The sequence below is a fragment of the Cryptotermes secundus genome, unplaced genomic scaffold (assembly GCF_002891405.2).
Source record: "Cryptotermes secundus unplaced genomic scaffold, Csec_1.0 scaffold1044, whole genome shotgun sequence".
Lineage (NCBI taxonomy): Eukaryota > Metazoa > Arthropoda > Insecta > Blattodea > Kalotermitidae > Cryptotermes > Cryptotermes secundus.
The window spans coordinates 1,021,259-1,041,580 of NW_019738363.1; the positions used below are offsets into that span (position 1 = coordinate 1,021,259).

Consider the following 20,322-nt stretch of genomic DNA (forward strand, 5'->3'; position numbering starts at 1 on the left):
TATGGTGGAAATGTTGTATGTGCAATGTTTTGACAATCCATTACAATGAACTGATATTTTATATTTCAATCACAGTAGGAATTTCATTGAAAAACACATGAAAGACTGAGTTTCATGTTTGGGATCGTGGCTTTCTATAGAACAATATTATAAACATGTCAGTAGATCAATTTTATTTCAATTTGCTGTTGTCATTGGCTTTATCATCATTTTTCAGCTGTCACTGTTCAGCAATATGAGAAATACATTTGTGTGGTATATGTCTTCTACTGAGCATACTGTTATGTTGTTCGTTGTTTTAAATTTAATACTCTGCAAATGCATAATTCTTGCGGGTTCCTTATAAGCAAAAATATGCATGGTATTTTCTTATTTTGAATTGCATCAAGTGATAATAATATAATTTCATGTCTTGTTGTAACTAATAGGTCATAGTATTGGCCAGGTCAAGATTAGCGTGCACTATGCTACAAGCCAGAAGGTCACGGGTTCAAGTCCTGATGAGGTCATTGGATTTTTATAATTGACCTAATCTTTCCAGCTGCACTATGGCCCTGGGGTCGACTCAGTCTCTAAGAGAAATGAGTACCAGGAATATTCTTGGAATATTCTTGGGGGTAAAGGGCAGCTGGCATGTAGGGCTGACAACCTTGCTGCCATCTGTGAGCCGATTCTCAAGAAAATGTGGGAACCTCAATATCTCACAACCCTATGGGCCTCCATGGCCTGTTGCAGGAATACCTTTTTTTTTTACTTTAACTCTATCCCTGTAACAGGTCATGAAGGCCCATAGGGTTGTGAGATGTCAAGGCTCCCACATTTTCTCTAGACAATTGGCTCACAGATGGCAGTAAGGTTGTCAGCCTTATGCGTCTACCACCCTTTACCCACCAGGAATATTCCTGGTACTCATTTATGTTAGAGTCTGAGTCGACCCCAGGGCCATAGTGCAGCTGGAAGGATTAGGTAAATTGAAAAAATCCACCTCATCGGGACTCAAATCCACAACCTTCCAGGTTGTAGCATAGTGTCTCAACCAACTACGCCACCGTGAGGCCCATATATATATATACAGACACACACACACCCAGAAACAAAAGTTAAGGATGAAAGTTCATGTATGTGGAACTGCACTAATATATTGCATGGCAACTATCTCACAGTTGCATTGCAAAGAGCAATGTCATCTCCTAGTCTGTTTTTGATTGTCATAGCCATTCCTGTGCGTTATTTCCATCGTTCTAATCTGACACGATACAGTCACATTATACAATCTTCCTGATTCTGCAAGAGACTGCTGTGTTATCTCATGGGTGATTTTTATTCTTGATATTTGAAGGTCCTTCAGATTGCAAGGCCCTAAGCACTAGCTTATTTAGCTTATATATAAATCTGGTACTTGTACTGGCCATAACTGGTCATCATATTAGATGAAGAAATGAGAGTAGAAGTAGTTCACAGCTTTCTTTATGCAAATTTCAGGAATACAGAAGTACAATTTAATTTAATTTTTGTGGGCATGCAATTAACTTTTAACTGCTGTCAGTAAGGTACATTCATATTTTATCATAAAATGTGCTAAAAATTGTGCTGCTTGTAACCCTTGACCCTCATTTATTTCGAGAGCCCTGACATTGTGATTTTTGCATTTCCTTTATATGTCAGGGAAACTTTGACTCTTACAGACATGAATTAAGTATTGGACATGTAAATATAAAACTATGAGGGAAAAGGACTCACATAAATATGCCAGGTTCATCAATGAATTTCTGGTATTTTCAGATATAGATTTTGTTTTACTAACTGCTAGAAAAGAAGCGTGTTCTTATGGCTTGTGTCCATATCTGACTTTAACACTGTTAAATTTGTAACAGTGGAAAACAACAGTCGTGCATGTATGTATATTACTGTAGAAAAACAAACTCTGTAATGATATGAGAAACTTTAAGTCCCTGTTGTAATACAGTTTTGGTTTTATATCAACTGAATTGTCCGTATTTCATACTGTTCTCATTTTGCCGAACCACAGCACTGAGCACCATTGATTACTTTCATTGTGGTTCTGTTGTTGTACGTTCATATATTCTGTGCTAGTGAGTAGTATGTAAAAGGCCTTTCTTTGTTCCATTGTGTTGTTATTTCAGATATGTATGTACAACTTTCAATTCAAATAGATTTTTAACTATATATCAGCATTTTGAAATTCTTGGGCATGTAACTATGTCTCTCTATACATACTCCATCTATTTTATGCCCTATGCTTTAATTTATAAGACATTTTCTCAACATTTTAATACTACTGCAATGCATTTACATTATTATAGGTATAATTAATTTATTCTGATATATTTTCATTGCAGATTGATCTCAAAGGTAACTTATTTTATAATGTAATATTTACTGTAACTTGTTGAGTTTGTAAAGAGACGTATAAAAATAAATAAAATTTAACGAAGCACATACTGGCAGTTTTATAAAATACAGCTTGAATCTGATAAAATAAAAATGATTTTGTTTATAAACAATTTGAAGACAGTGTTATTTAATGGCATATTGTATCGTCACATCAGTTGGTATATAAAAGGCACTTTTTTATAAAATTAATATTGCAGCATGCAGACTTGTTGCTAAATAATGACTCTATAAAAATGCCTGCTGCTAGGCAACAGATTCCTAATAAGAAACAATTGAACAGAAACAGGACCTTGTTTTTTTTTTTACGTAGTCTGTGCTGAGGTATTATAGGGAGGGCAGGTCTAGAGTTGAGTTGGAATCAGAAAAGTAGGAGGTTGGTGTAAGATGGCCAGCAGCCTGGTAGTTTTAAGTGCAGTACAGTGCAGTATACTCTAGCTCCTATGGTTCATTTAGATTATGACATTATAAACTGGCTCGTCTTGGAATAAGCAAGTTACTGCTGCAAAAATTGTTCCTTAATAGGCTGACTTCTCTAAGGATAATTAACGATTTATCTCAGGTATTCACAGCTTCAAATAATGTGTAGAGAAAGCAAAATTATGGAAAACACACCAACATATCCAGTACCCACTCAAGACTAAATGCCTCTCCAGCCTAAAAAAATCCAATTCAACTTTCCAGTCAAAAACTACTCAATTTCCCAAAATTTCTCCATAATGACACAAAATTCCCATAACTTGGCAAAAATCGTCATTAATATCATAAATTAGATATATTATTCTGTAACATGTTTAGATGGTTACAACATGGACAAATGAGCAACTGGGTTTAATCTTTATTTAGCAACAAAATAAACTGCTACAAAAGAAAAGCTTTTAAACTGTGCTATCCCTAAAAGTATGGTACTCCAGAGAAGGTGCCTGGTTAAGCTGTGCTGTCCCCCAGGCCTTGCCCATGTCGAAATTCTGATATTAAGTATGACAGGGAGCAGAACTAGACACAGAGGACAGTTGAAGACAAAGTGCAAGGTCTCAAGAATAAAAAAGTGGGAGAGGCACAAAACACACGAAAACAATATTACGTTAGATTTGAGGTTATCCTGGCAGTTACTATAACTTATGTTTTCTCTGCTAGATAGCCTTCTACCAGACCACACGGCGCTACATCCCAGTTTATGGTACTTTTCAAAGTTACTGTGTTTACTAACACTTCAAGACATACCAGTATTGTTCACAAAACTATTACTTAATTCTGACTTCTTCTTAATAACTTAAGCCTGAGAGTCATATTGATGTGTAGAAAAGTAATGAAACCACACAATTTTCCCGAGGTCGATCATTTTCCAACGTTTAGCCAGTCATTTACCGCTTCAAACGCCTTTCCCTAAGACATTACTCAATGAAACGACAAGACAGCCAATTATCCTCTCACCACCGCATGCGTATATGCTTAAAGAATATTTCGTAACCGAAAGACGAGTAAAGAAAAACAAAACGGTCAAATGGGTGTAATGTGACTCCTAAGTCAGAATAAAAAAAAAAAGAACAAACAAATAAACTACGTGGTTTTAGTCTGCAAGCAAACTATATCCACCGAGCGAGCACCACTTGTCGACAACATTTCGATTGTAAGCGGTCATTATCGATCATTATCGACAGTATCTACAGTTATACGCTTTTGGAAAAATTTCTTGAATATTCAACTTATCGCACCCTACTCTCGTTTTGTCACGTTAACAGCCCTGATGAATGGCGCTTTAGTTTCAAATTACAAGTAACGGCCAAATATTGCTTATTGTAGTATAACTGTACCTTACTTCCTAATAATGTCAGGAAACGAGGAATTTCCACTTTCCCAAACGTTAACAGATATTAATTCTATTTACAGGTCTATTCTTGTGGAAAACGAGTATCTTAAAAGTATGTAACATTAAAATATTATGTTCATCAGTGAATTCATGTAAAATATAACAGTCTGTATTATGTTATCTTAAATTATACATGTAAAATGCACAATATTATATATTCCAGATGAAAAGGAGTACCTCAAGACATTGAATAATGAATATGATGTTGTTAAAAATGGCATTATTTACCTGGAAGATCTCAAGAAAGAAAAGATTAGCAAGGAAGTTTTGATTGATGATAGTATTGAGAGGTACAAATATCTGCACATTTTTCTGTAATTTTTTTGGGACACCTATATAAAAGATTTTCCTGCTGGCTGTATGAAATTTAAAATTTACAGCAAATAGATGAAATGATTTTGCTTTTTTGACAACAGATGAGTGGCTTTCACTGTTTCTTCCAGACTATATGTGGGCACAAAGTTCTCAGCAGAAAACTCATAAAGATATTAAATTCCTTCATAGTACCACGTAGAGGACACACTAGTCTGGTTGCAGACATGTCAGAATTTTGACATGCTCACCTGGATATGTCCATATGTTCCAGCTTGAATCCTCTGGCAGGTTCCATCCTGCCTGTGATCCATAGCACATGGTTACCCTTGTCTCAGAAGCCAGAGTTATGTTACTTGATTATAAGACAGCCACTAATTGTGTCCTTCATGATGGTGGACTGCTTCCTACCGCAGTTAATAGTTTTATTTTATCATAACATGTTTAAAATTTCTCCTGTGTAATGACTATCCTAACTGAGTTTAAGCACAATAGATCATTGAAGGTTGCAATGCAAGGGCCAGTTTTATGGCTCACTCCTCATACTCATACTCATTCTAACTGAGTTTCATCATGCATTTTCTCAGTGCATACAAGAAAATGCTTGGATAATACCTTAAATAGCCATAACTTCTTACACATCATGCCACATCTTATAAATATTCTTTTGACACTACATAACTAATGCAAGTGTAAAACATTGTATACAAAATTTTAGCTGGAAAACCTGAAGGAAAGAAACTGGTTTGGAGGCATATATGTAAATATATTGATGGGAGGATAAAGGACTAAGTGAGTCCATAAGAACCTGATATTCATTCAGCTGGTCAATGAACTCCCCCTCCCCTTATGTAACCTGAAGTTTCATTATCATGGTCACAAAGAACCCAATATTGGACCACATCCTGTGTTACATGAATCCAGTCCATATTCTCACAACCTATTTCTTTAAGATATGTTTCATTATTATTCTCATATCTATGTCTTCATCTCCTTAGTAGTCTGTTCGCTTCATTGTTTATGGCTAAAATTTTTTATGCATTTCTCAACTCCCCCACATATTCCATATGCCTCACTCACCTCATTTTGACTGATTTGATAACCCTAATAATACTTGGTGAAAAGTACAAATTATGAACATTCTGCAGTTTTCTCCAGCCTATTACATAGACTGAAGGTTTTTGAGAGCATAATGCTGTGGAGAATATTTGGCCTTAAGAGAGACTGAAATAAATGATTCTCTTGAGCACCTTATTCTCAAAAATCTTCAATCTGTGTTCTTCCTTTAATATGGAAGACCAAGTTTTACACCTATTCAAAGAACCACCAAAAATATCAATTTTATATGTTAATTTATAAAAGACAGCCTTAAATAAGTAGAGTGTAAAGGGGTGGACCAAATTGAACTTGATGGATTTTTCTTAATGCAATGATGAAACGACAGATTTAAAAAAAAAAAAAAACTTCTTAAGCAGTTCAGTAATTGTCAAATTTCTAGAAAGTTGTGCACCATAGAGTCAGTTGAAAACCTTACACAAAACACCAAAGAATTCATATGAGTGTAAAGCTACATAGCAAATTAGAGGGTAAATTTTAATCTTACTGCAACAGTTAAAGATGCTATTGGTAGACAGACTTTTTTGTAATTGTGTCTTCATTGGTTTAAACTATTATATGGGATTTAATTCAATCCTCACTTACTTTAGTTTTGTTCTATTTATTGGTTTCCTTCTTCCTGTTATTTGTTGTTTGAAATACAGAATTTGTGTAATAATTGGATCCATATATATTTCATATATTTCTGGCCCAATACGGGCAACGGATCTGTGAAGCTATGTATGTATGTGCCTCAAGTTTTATTAAATTTCCATTTCAGTGGAAGAAATACACAGCTCTTATTGAAGGAACATAAAAGCAGCCTTCTTAAAGAACTGGAGGTGGAACAAAACAGAACTGCAGAACAGAAGAAGAACCACGACTTTATCATATCCAAATATGAAGCAACCTGGGAACGTTATAAGGTACATAACCTCACCAGTTGGTCTAGTGCAGAGGTTAGGAATGTGTGCACCTGTACCTCCACTCCCCCATTCCTCTTCATAGTGTGGACAATTTTATCTTTCCCTAACCTCACCAATTGATGCATGGATTGTAGGTATGAAAGGGGATATGCCAGTTTTTTTTTTTTTGTGAAACATAATTGTATTAGGCAATATATATGGTAAGATTTTTACTTTATAAATTATGTCTATGCATCTCACTTAATATAAACGTGAACATGTCACAATATATTTAATTTTTCTTGGCATCAAATAAATAAGTGAATAAATGGAATAATTTAATTCATGGTACAGGATCTAATTTGAAAAGTAGATAATTGTCCTGCTGCTCAAGAAATTCGTACTATAATGAAATCCTGAACTTCTAATGTTGTTTACAAAAGTCTGCCATTGGATTCTGTCCAGAGCCAGTTGAATCTGGTCCACACCCTTACACCAATTTCTGTAAAGTCTCTTTTAACATTAATCTCCCATCTGTGCCTCTGTCTGCCATATGTTACAATACTTAGAGGAAACACGAGACATTAGACTGTATTAATACAAGTGAAAATAAATTCAAAGATTTGAAATAAATGTGTAAAAAGCACATTTGATATTTTCTGTAATAATATTTCATTAATCTGATGGTCAAATATTTCAGCATTTCTGAACCTTAGTATGAGATACTATGGAATATTTCCACCATGACTATGAGGTGTTTTCTTTTATTTGAATTTATTCCATCCTGCAGGAAATCTACAGTAAACTTCCTTTTTCCCGTGAAAGAAAAAAACTTCAGCTAGAGTACAAGACGAAGCATATTCAGCTGATGCAATTCAAAGTGCAGATAGCAGAAATAAAACAGAAATGTCGGCTTTTGGAACAAGTGCGAGGTATGAATTTTTTGTTATTGACTTTTTCTCCAAATTTGGAAGTGCCCAAAAACTGAATATGTATACAGTGTCTTTGTTTCTAGACCTGTGATCAAGGCGTAGAAACATTTGTTAAAATCTGACTACAGTTTAAAGTGATTTAGAAATTGGATTTAGAGAAAGCAAGCACTACTTACCAGTACAAACGGACTTAGAGGCTACAGAAAAGAGAAGTGACTAATGCTATGGTCTGGCTAGACATGTGTCATGAGACCATTAAAATGGAGAGGAGAATTCCCATTACATCAGCCAGTCCATATTCATTATTGCCATGTAGTAAAATGGAGAGGAGAATTCCCATTACATCAGCCAGTCCTTATTCATTATTGCCATGTAGTCTTGATACTGAGAGCAGCATTAAATAACAATCCCACCACCAAAAAACTTTCACTACAGAACTTCACACTGCTGTATGCATTAGACCAGGAAAGTGGGTAGATTTGCTGCTTGACTACAGCTCCCTGTACTTTGGGAGAAACTGTTTTGTTACTGCCAGGTCATGCAGTTGAAGTTCTTCATGATCTGACTTCTGCAGCAAGATTCACTACTGGGAAACAGCACTGTGTATTTCATCCGTAACATTTAACTTTCCCATCAAGGCATACCTTACTTTTGTTATGTAGAGTATCTGTGTCTTTGCTGCAGGAAATATGCCTTCTAATTTTAATGTTATCCTAATTTCTTTTCATATAATAACTGAAAATAAAACACAGATTTTATGATATGTACAGAACAGAGGAAGAAGCTACAAATTGTGAAACTAGCAGAAGCATACAAAGACAGAGAAACCTTCTCAAAGAGGAATGCTGCAATGATCCAGGAAATCAGGTACGGTGGCAAGAAGTGAACATAAACACACAAAGGTGCCCGTGTGGTGTGGAGAATTGCAGAGTGCCATAATGCTAACAGAAGGAATGGGAGTTTCTATGAGGGTAGTTTAATACAAACACTTTTGAGAACCCTTAGCACATTCAATGCCAATGACAGCAGCTGCCAATAAAGTGAACATGCACTCTCAGTGAAAAGACAGGCCACAATGTTCTAACTAGTTTGAAATAGTTTCTTTTCTTCAGTAGATGTTATCCAGTTACCATAAAATGTTTACAGTCAGTCCAGGTTAATGCTTGCATTTTATCTTACATAAGTAGTGTCCCGTGTATGAGTGACTGTAGACAGGATTGAATATATATATATATAACTTTATGGTATTTCTATGCTATCATTGTTCAGAAAACCATCAGGACACAAATATTTATTTACTCCTGATTACTTGAATCTGAAACAGGTAAAGGATATTTTACAAAGTCATATATTACGTATTTCTGTAATTATGTTGGAGTTTCTACTTTTGTTGGACCTGTTGATTAATGAATAAGGAGCCATACTCAGTTTCAAAGGTACTGGGTCCAAGATTGGGTATATCCAGTGTGTTTCACCACACACACCTCTGGCTAAATGTAGGCTGTATGAATGTCGTGAAATCCATGATGAGTTAGAGGTTCCCTCCATTGGCCATTATCTTTATTGCTCTACCAGTGGGAAGGATTGGAACCCTAGTCTGTGGGTGCTCTTGTCATTATTGCCAAGCAGACATACCAGAAAAGTTAAAAACAAACCACAATTCTTGCATAGGGATAATGGATCAATAGGTTAAAAATTTTAAATATACTGTAACGCAATCACAAATTCAACTAGCCGCTACTGTAATCATGGACCACCATGATTGTAACGGCACCTGCGTGAGGAAGGACGATTGTCAGAACTGCTAGCATCAACTGGAAGAACTATCATATTCTGTGGAAACATGTGCATTGCAACTCTGTTTCTGAAATAACTTTATAAAAATGGTGAATTTTCTTTGTAATTTTTGCTAGTTGAATGAGAATTCTGGATGCCTGAATACCAAGTAACTGCCAGTTTACTGTACAAGGAATGCATTAAAGAGGAAAATAATGCTGGCACCATGTGATGAAATCAAGCAAATTTTTATGCCTTAAAACACAAAAATCTGACTTTGACCTTGTATGTGGTTCATTGCAGGAGGCTGAGGGATGAGGTTGAAGCAAAGAATATTGAGAAGCTGAGGTTGATGAACCTCAAAGACAAAGATCGAACTGAAAGGTACCTCACTCGGGATATTCTGTCTACTCCTCCTTCAAACTTCGTCATAGACATCCCATGTTTTAGCATTCCTCAGTTAAAGGTGATCTCTCAAATATATTGATAAAATAAGGATTATTTTGGCTTTGGGGTGTAATGCCATGTAATTTAGCAGATACATACCAACAATTCTGAGGAACCTGCAGTCTGAATTTTCAGGGTAGATGATAGAGGCAATAGGTTTCCCTGAAACCTTGTGTCTCTCTACCAAACCAAACATTGTCACAGTAGTTATAATAACCACCATGAGAATCTAAAATCTCGTATATTGATAAAACATTTTCATCTGTTCTTGATTTATACACCTTACAAGTACAGTGAATATTTTCTTGTGCTATAAGAGTTTGTGAAGTTAGTTGTAACCAAAAAAATTCAAGGTTCGTATTTCATATGTTTGTTAAGAACACTTTATCAGCTGCCAAGTATACTTAGCATTGAAAGAAATGTAATGACAACATAAGTGGTCTGCTTGAAGGATGCTATAGGAATTTTCCTTGCAGACCATGGAAAGCCAATAATATCTCTTGTCAGGATAATTTTTTCAATTGTAAAATTTTGTCGATCCAATCTAGGTATTTCTTTTATTGCTAGTGGGGTGGGAGTAAGTCCCTTGTACTGCGGCCACTTCTGGCCTATTGTACCAGCCCCAGATGACAGGTGAGGGTGATTGTGGAGCAATCGGTGGAATGAAGATTGGCAGGGGAAACCGAAGTACTCGGAGAAAATGTGCCCCGGCGCCACTTTGTCCACCACAAATCTCACTTGACCAGACCCAGGATCGAACCTGGGCCGCCACGGTGAGAAGCCAGCTACTGACCTCTTGAGCTATGGCACGGCCCTCCAATCTAGGTAGGTTCGTTACCTACTTGAAATTAAATGTGTTATCACTAAACTGCCCTGACTGGTCCAAAATATTTAATATTATTACACAGCAGTGGGGAATCTTCAGCCACAGAAACCATATCCTTCCTGAAAAGGATTAAACATGAAACTAATTGATATCCTTGAGTGGTTTCCATGGTGGTGGTGAATTTGCGAGCATGTCAGCTGCTAAGATTTCTTATGCCCCCCTACCAGTTACACCACATACTCAGTTTTCTGAGCTCTTTTCTAATGTGTGTGATCACAGCTCTGCCAGCATATAACAACAATAAACCAGTGTGCCCCTTATACAGGCTGTTTACCAGTTTTTTCATATGATCCATATGTGATGACTGCATGACTGCACTTTACAGTTCACTGTTGCACACACACACACTAGTGTTTGCAGTCATGTCTTCACTAGTCGTTGCTTGGTAGTGGCTTGCAACAGCAGACGAACCCCTTCCTCTGGGTTCCCAAACTGTCTCTGGCATCAGCTACCAGCTTCTAACAGCAATAGTCACAACAACTAAGAACCAGCAGTTCTTTAGTGAACTCACTAACAGGCCATCCTTATACTCAGCACAGACCACATGGAAAACACTGTTCCCCTGTTGCAATGTAATTGTTGCGTTCGAAACATTCTTGTTTGCGAAGCCATTACTTAGCAATGGTCGTTTTATAGTTCCTCATTTCATGGTTGTTGCCTAGCAGTGGGTCTGTATGCCACAGTATCCTTGCATGTAACTCATATATAACTGATGCAATTCCTGGATCGGCATACTTCAACCCTGAAGATGTAGGTGGTGTTTTCCCCCAGAATATCAATATCCACATACAAGGCTACATGGCGTCACAACCCAGAAGACTACAATATGATCCTAAGTAGCGGTCATGATATTACAAGACAGTGGATATCATTATTAAGAAAAACAGCTCTTCCATATGTTTTCTAACTCCTTTGTCTAGTCAGTTCCATAAACCCTAATACAGGCAATCAATTCAATTTAATTAATAAGTTTTGATTCTTGTAATCATTCTACTCTTTATACTGCAAAATTTCAGCTTCCACCATGGTATTCTCCCCCAAGAAAGATTCCATGTCATGATCAGAAGTCCAGAAACACCATGACATCTGCAGCTGTTACAGACCCTCCTGTTGCAAGTCACAACGTTTCTCATATAATGGCAAGAGATATGAGAAGCACTTCAAATCCAAGGAGTGGATTACAAACTGGAAAACAGAACAGCTGTGAGGAGACTAATCCTTCACTAGCAACACCCATGGCAGTGAACCAAGGTCTGTATTTTCATATGATATACTGTTAGTTCCTCGGAACTCTAGCCATGGTAGAGGGGTCATACCATATCTCGTGGGGCTGGGGGAGCGGTCTTGTCATCGTACTGGTACTACCAGTTTGGAATGTAGCGTTTTCGAGTGTGGTCAGGTATATACTCATAGTACTACTCCTGGTCTCCATAGGCAATGTTTTCTTCTTGGAGAGTAGCTCTGAACGTCACCACAGCAAGGGTACAGCTTCGTGTGCTCCACAACAGCATTTACCTTTCCACGCAGCTAAAGTTATGAGGCGCTAACTATAACTGCAGCATGTCATAGCATCATGGGAGGAATGTGCTCTTGAAAGTATATCCATACCATGAAACAGTATGATGTGAATCCTATTTTTCCATTGATTCCCACATTGTAAGAAGAGATGCATTCCTATAGATTTTTTTTTTGTTTTACTGCTGTAATAAAGACACGATTTCTAGTTATACGAATATAATGAACTGTACAATTTGAAATAACCTGGTAATAGCAACCATGATGCAATATGTCTTCATACACCACTGACAAACCTGCATATTCTGGCCAATTGCAACTACATTTCCTGCCATGTCACTGATGCACATGCATATGCAATCCGAATTATGTGACAAATAATTATTTGACAAAAAAAAAAATAGTTTTAGTTGAATTTGTTGCTATTTTGCAAGTTGTGTTTAAAAAGTTTCAGTATTTATCCCAAATTTCTATAAGGCTGAATTAAATGTTCGTTTTATTGTTGTGTTGTATAAGAGTGAAGTTCCATAACCTGGCTGCCCATAATGCCGAATGCAATATTTTTATTTGTGATGTTCTCAAAGAATCCCTATTACTGTTCTTGTCAAAAACTTGTATCTGACTTTTTCCTGGCAGATTCTTCTACAGCTGAAGATACAGAGAAAGATAAACAGGAAGAACTGCAAGCTGTAACTGATTCTACAGCTATGGATGAGAACAATACTGAGATACACCCTTGTCAGTCCTCACTGCCAGCATTTGAAGGCATTCCAGCTGTTGCCACAGTTCAGCCGGAACAAAAGTCTGGACAGTCCCAGTGGTCCCCTGAAGAAGCTATGGATCAGACACCAACATTTACATCCACTGAAGGTCAGACTGCTCAGCAGCATTCAAGACAGGCAGATCCTTTTCCAATAGAAACATCTCCTGCTTCTTCTACACAGCAAACTGTAGCACATGCTACTGAAGCTGTAGGCATCAGAGGTGAGTATGTCATGAGGATGCATAAAATGTCAGGAATTGGAGACAATGTGAACATTAATTTTTGTAACTGATGGTAGAATGCACTGATTAATGATTTATTTATTTTAAATTCAAAGGTTTTCAGAAGTCATGCTGCTCTACTGGCAATAAAACTGTTTGTAAGATAACTTCTTTGACATGTTTTAAGTAAACTTCTACATTCCCACTACTTATCTTTCCATTTATATCCATTTTAATCTACAGAAAACTAAAGTATGTTGAAAGGTATAACTCAGTTATTAGTTGTAGTGAAACCTTCATGTTTATGGACTTCTCTGTTAATTAGTAGTAGTTTGCAATTGTATATAGGAGTTAAGACAGCTCAGATGGTATAGCAATGTACTGGATGGCTGTGGTCCGATTCTTGGCAGTTGTAAGTGATTTTTCTCAACTCCACAGCATGCAGACTGGCTCTGGGGCCCACCCAGCCTCCTATTCAATTGGTACTGGAGACTCTTTCTCTATAGGTAAAGCCACCAGTGCGTGAAACTGACTCCTTATCTCCATGTAGTGCCAAGGTCAAAAATGGTAGAGCTGTATCTTCATTGCGTGGTGTTTAACTAATAAGGCACAGGGATAATGTTACATTTACCTTGAATGTATGATGGGTAGGCCTCCTTGGCCCTTGCACTGCGACCTACAGTGGTCTATTCTGCTTCCCCTACATTTACCTTACTGATATTCTTCTGCTAAAGTAAGGTCCTGCTTTCACATGACCTAAAGATTCTCACCCACATTCACAAAAATCTGCAACTGATGTAGTTTTTGTGAAACTTAATATCTTTTTTGAGTACAAAGAGAGAGACAGAGAAGACAACCACGGCAACTTCAGTCAGTATCAGTGAACATGACATATCAATCACAACTCCACAAAATTAGAATTGTGACGCCCTTTACTTGTGAAGATGGTCCTATACATTTCTGATACAAACTGATGTTCCAGGAGCATATTCAGAATTATGTGAAGGTCAGTAAACATCTTTCAGATTTTTTCATTTCAGCAGCAGGTGGGAATATACTAGAGCTCAATGTTCAGACAACAGATGCAGGGCCCACAGTGGGCCCTCGTGGAGATTATCAAGAATCACCTGTACACACTGTCGAACAACAAGTGTCAGCTCCTCAGGTAAGCACCTCAGAACTCTGGTTTCTATGCAAAGGCAGAGTGAAATGTAATGCCAATAAACCATCAGCAAAAAAAATCTGTTACCATGACCTCAGTCCTATCCCAGGCGAGACAATAATAACTGTTGCGTTATGTTTCACTCTGCTCTTCGTAGAGATGAAATGAAGTCTGTTCCAAGCTTCCTCCAGACACACAGTAAGTTTTTTGATGGGTTTAGTATCTCTTGTGCTGGCAACAAGTCTGGTCAAGCAACTGAAAGCACAGTTTGTATTGACAACAGTTCTTTTCTTATTGTTTAAATGTTGCACCAGTATTTCCTGTCTGAAATGGCTCAGGGATATGGATGTCACAGTGTGAACGAAAGACATTGCACTTGTTGTTAGTCAGATTTTAGGTGAAAATTCAATGCATTTCATCAACGAATGTACTTAACTCCATGGTATAGAATATACTGTGAGTAGTTAATAAACAGTTTGCTGATCAAGAAATTCCATAGTTTTAAAATACCTGAGGGTTCATTATTACGTTTACAGAAGCCCACGACTTAACCCTATCCTGAGCCAGATCAATCTACGTTGAGACCGACATTTAAGGCTTCTTTTGGGAGAAGTGGATTTTAACACTAAAATGAGCAAAATGTTAGAAGATGGAAACTCACCACTGAGGATTCCTCTGCATTTACTAATTTATTTATGGTTATTTAACAATGCTTTCAGTAGCTCAAACTATATAGTGTTGAAGAGAAGGATGAGTAGTTAATGAAGAATTTGATAAGATATCGAAGGAAGCAGATATAGCCTAATTTGAGGTCCTATCTGAGAATCTGACTGGCAGTAATGGTTATGATTAATGTTCTTAGGCATATACTATGAACACTGTTGAAAGTGGTTCAACAACTTCTCAGGCAGAGCCAACAACAACCACTGAAGATGATAATGAGATAGACATGACTGCTGATAAGGAATGTTACCGCTCACCCATTACAGGTGAAAATTTGCAAGGTACGTCTAGCTGAGAGCAATTTTAAATAAGTGAGATGTTATTAAAAATGTTCAGCATCTAGTTTGAACATTTTCAGTAAACAAGTTTTTCTAGTTTTGTACAGTAAAAGGTAAAGCTATCCTTGTAACAGGCCATGAAGGCCCATAGGGTTGTTAGACATCATGGCTCCCATATTTTCTAGACAATCTGCTCACAGATGGCAGTGAGGTTGTCAGCCAACCTTTACCCCCCAGGAAGACTCTTGATACTCATTTTTGATAGAAGCTGAGTCAACCCTAAGGCAACAGTGCAGCTGGAAGGATTAGGCCAAGTGAAAAAATACAATGACCTCATTGGGAATTGAACCCGTGACCTCCCAGCTTGTAGTGTAGTGTCCCAATATAGATAGGACAGATCATACACCATTGTTAGTAAGCAAAAAGTAGGCCGCGCCACAGCTCAAGCGGTTAGTTGCTGGCTTCCCACAGCGGCGGCCCAGGTTCGATCCCGGGTCTGGTCAAGTGGGATTTGTGGTGGACAAAGTGGCGCTGGGGCAGGTTTTCTCCGAGTACTTCGGTTTCCCCTGCCAATCTTCATTCCACAAATTGCTCCACAATCACCCTCACCTATCATCTGGGGCTGGTACAATAGGCCAGAAGTGGCCACACTACAAGGGACTTAGTCCCACCCCACTAGCAATAACAAAATAAAAAAATATGTTTATGCATCTCTTCAGGGACTGATCAAACATCAGAAGCAGACCAACATCATGATCATTTTTGCTGCATTGCAAGCCCTGAGGATGAATGCTGTGCTTTATCACCACAAGGAGACTTCCTGATGACCAGTCCTGATGGAACAGTTTCTCCAAAATCCCCCCCGTTTGTTATTTCATCCAGCTTTCAAACAGCAAATGACGTCCTGTTTGGGGCTCGTAGCAACCAAAAAAGCAACACTGGTAAGCCCATCATATTTCTGTACATAAAGTTTTGAAGAATGTGTGGAGACAGAGACCTGAATCATTTGTATACAGTACATAATGTGAATTGTATTTAAATGTTGATCTTTCTGAATGACTGACTGGCTTCTGAGAAAAATTTAGTACCGGAGATCTATTACACTAAAACTTGCTAGGCAACTTTAATTTTGTTTCATATCAGTCTAATATGAAGCTCTAACAAAATTTCACAGATTGCATCATAAAAAAACTGTACATAATATACAATGTAGTTCTCATTAATACTGTCACATATTTGGGGTACATGACTACAGACGGGGTATGGATTGCATGTTGGATTTATTAACCACTTTTATACACCACTCAGAACTATATTTTACAGTTCACCGACACACAGACTAGCGCCCTCAGTCTGTTAGTCTCCACTAGCTGTTTCCTGGAAACAGCTTCTACCAAGGGAGATGCTTCAACTTCTCACACTCAGATCCTCTTGTCAACTGACAACTCAAATGAGTCCCAGGCTGGCGGCCACTAAACACCGGCTGACTTTCAACTGAACTCTCACTCACCAGCCAACTACTTCATGTCACTTCACTCAAGTGAAATGCTGACAGCTTCAACTGAAGCTTGGCTGGTGTCATTACATAACCAAGGGGCAGACATAACAAAAAACACTGCCTTGAACATCCCATTGCTGTCACGGGCAGTTGTCTAGCGACAGACTGGATATCATTTCTGCAGGAACATGTTTACTGAGCCATTGCTTAGAAACAGGTGTTTGTTTATCCATCTACTGCATAGCAACAGCTGTATTCATTGTCTGTTTCGACATCTCTACCCAGCAATGCATATATACACTACAATATCTACAACTTTTACTTGAAACATTTTTTTTAAACCTTATGAGTTTATAAAAAAAATACACGTACACACAAAATGATTTCTCTCACTAGATCACGTAAATAACTTCACAACAGTACATTTATATCTATAACACACTAAGTGTCTGTAGACATTCATTCATTTTTCTGTCTAAATCTGATTTGAGGTTCTCATGAGGAGAAAATTACGATTATGGTGTTCTGGATTATGACACTGTGTAGTAAGGCAGGTAGTTGACAACACCTCAGAAGTATATGCCTCCTCCACCTTAAATGCAGAATTGGATCAAGGCACCATGTAGTTTGGTCTGGTAGGTCTAAACTGAGTCATCATCCAGGAGACCACACTTGTTTTTTGGGGTTACCCAATTTCTGGACTTTGTCTATCATCTAATATTTTTAAAGAATATGTTTTGAAAACTGAATCTGTTTCCATCCTCACGTCATCAGATCAATAGGCACATACTCGCTTGGATCTGTTAGAAAGAGCTAATCTCAAACACTGGTCCAGTGACAATGCACTATTCAACAGGTTGAATTCATTTGTATCTGTAGTGGTAACTTCTTCTGTTACACAATTCAGTGTCCTAAAGATGTCTTTCAATGTTGGAGTTCTTTTGTAACTGTACCAGTGTCATGAGTATGAGTCCCAGTTAGACAAAGATGTATGTAACATGTCTATACCCTTGTTTTTCTGCAGTACATTATAATTCCGGCAGCCCAAAATAAAAATTGTAATGGGCTTAAAGTATTATATTTAAGCATCCTGTTACACTCTATACCTACAATAAATTGTTACAATTAGGACAGAATTTATATCATATATCGGCTTAAAGTAGTGCAGTAAGGAGTATATGTGTTATGTTACAGGGTTTACTTTTAACTTTGGTGCATCGAACACTGGTGGAGCTCACACCAATCAGGGAGCTGATAGGGGAAACCCAACTGAAGCATTTCAATTTGACTTCAATAAGAAGACACCATCTCGAAGTTTCTTCCAGTTGTTTTAAGTGTTACTGTTATGTTTCCCTGGGTTTAAATAGTTTTATGCAATCTCCTACAATTTTGAATTCAGATCTATAGAATTATGTTTATCTGATAGGCAGAATGGGGGTCAGGTGTTGGTTATAGGGGGGCTAGAACAATACCTGAGAGGAAGATGGGATGATATGTAACTGTCTTTCATTGTTTATGGAAAAGATTTCTTGCTTCCTGCTTCCCTCCCCCCCTCCCCCCATTTAAGATGATGTTCTCAAGTTTAAGAATTTATTATAATACTTTCATGTATGCATTAGTTGGATTATAATGGGTTTTATGATGATTATAAAAGAAACTAGCAGTTTTGTTTTTGTGTGTACATTTCTCATATATTCTGTAAGACTCCTACCTGGTCCCAAAGAGGAGGCAGAGCAGCTCAGTCAATATAGTGATTAGGGTACAAACTGGTTGAGCAGGGTCTGATTCCTAGCATAGACAGCGACTTCCTCTTTGCTGCAAATTGCAGACTGGCTCTAGGACCCACCCAGCCTACCACAGGGAACTAGAATAAAGCAGGTGGTGTGCGAAGCTAACCACTCACCTCCATCTAGTGCTAAGATTAAGAACGTGTGGAGTAATACGTCCATTCCCCCAAACACCTAATTAAGATCAGGAACAACTGTACCTTTTACCTGGGTTATAAGTACCTCAAACTCAACAATCTTCTCCAGACAAATCGTTTAATTTATTTTGTTCACTATCAGTTCCTTCCTTTTAACTAAGTATTTTGCACCCTTCTCTGTAACACTTACAACTGATCATGCGATACATTGCTTTTACCAAACGGCATGCTTCAGTGGTTAGCACTCCTGTTTCATATTTGAGAGGTCCCAGGTTAAAATCTCGATTGAGAAACTGACTGTTCAGAGATCATTAGGGCCGTATTTAGTCCAAGCAAATGCCAGAACAGTACTTAAAATTAGGCCATAATCACTTCCATCCATACATTTTCCAATTTATTATTCATTAATTTTATTCAGCATTATAAAACACAAGCTGTAAATTTCATTAAATAAACCATAAATAAATGAAATTATTAAAGCTGCTTTTATTGCCAATGGCTTCTTGGTGTTCTGTTATTTTATGAACCAATTATACATGGGATTTCATTATGGTAGGCAAGGGCTCAGCATTTAAAACATATTTCAGTATTAAGAACTACAGGTACTCTTAGCTGCATACACAGGTTTTTGGAGATCTTCACCAGTAAACCCTTACTGTGTAATACAATTTGGTTGGCAAGGTCACTAATTTTCCTCAACCGGAATGGTACTCATGCTTATTCCATCCCTGCCTGCAATATATAAACTATTTATTTATTTCGTCTCTATAGATCGTTACATGATATAGGACAAGTCAGTTACTGTACATTGGCTGATTACAATAAGAGAATAAAGTTACAATACTTACAATTGTTTACAATAGATTATAGTAGATTACAATAGTTAAGATTTCACGTAGTGTGACGTGGAATCCATATTAGGTCCCCTTGGCACGTCGGCTTCCATATGTCTTATTGTACCTGTACTGGTGATAATGCTTATGGAGAATTTGATGGAATGAGGATTGGTAGGGGAAACCGAAGTACTCAGGGAAAACCTGCCCCAGCACCACTTTGTCCATCACAAATCCCACTTGACTAGACCGCAGCGGTGGGAAGCAAGCGACTAAACGCTTAAGCTATGGCGCGGCCTTTGAGATAATATTGGCGAATTTGGTGATAGCACTGGTGTAATGTTTCACTGTAGACTCTACACTGCAACATCTCACTACATCTGTTCTCCCTTCCTGGTGCAGCTTCTTGGTATCTGCAATCTCTCCAGAGTAGCCCATTCAGGTACATCTCCGACTGTGTTATCTTGGTTGCTGGAAAAAAGAAAGGAAAACTGTACAGCAGGGATTCCCAAAATCGATTATTCATGAATTATGTTATTATAATTGATTGGTGTTTGTCTCACATGAGAGAAACTCATCCATTTTATAAAAACAATGATCGAGTATTATATACTATTATTATTATTATACAAAGAAAAGTGAAAAGAACTTCACTATGTTCTGATATTATCATATTTCATACTTAATGTGTCTTCCAGAGATCTATGTATATCAATATAGAATCCATCATTGTTTATAACAGATATTTAATCATACAATATAAATCAGAC

General features: G+C 37.5%; 1 protein-coding gene across 2 annotated transcripts; it reads left to right on the forward strand.

The window, feature by feature from the left end:
- Nucleotides 1-4,151: 4,151 nt before the first annotated feature.
- On the forward strand, nucleotides 4,152-19,536 carry LOC111870980. Of its 2 annotated transcripts, none has more exons than XM_023863678.2 (12): nucleotides 4,152-4,334; nucleotides 4,446-4,572; nucleotides 6,471-6,615; nucleotides 7,385-7,526; nucleotides 8,297-8,393; nucleotides 9,606-9,768; nucleotides 11,652-11,886; nucleotides 12,787-13,134; nucleotides 14,175-14,299; nucleotides 15,159-15,300; nucleotides 16,017-16,238; nucleotides 17,990-19,536. In XM_023863678.2, exons 1-12 carry the CDS (start codon nucleotides 4,241-4,243, stop codon nucleotides 18,127-18,129), a joined length of 1,980 nt encoding a protein of 659 aa, XP_023719446.1. In that variant the 5' UTR covers nucleotides 4,152-4,240; the 3' UTR covers nucleotides 18,130-19,536. The 2 variants fall into 2 exon arrangements, with proteins under 2 accessions (XP_023719446.1, XP_023719447.1); XM_023863679.2 differs by having other exon boundaries at nucleotides 14,178-14,299.
- Nucleotides 19,537-20,322: the final 786 nt, after the last annotated feature.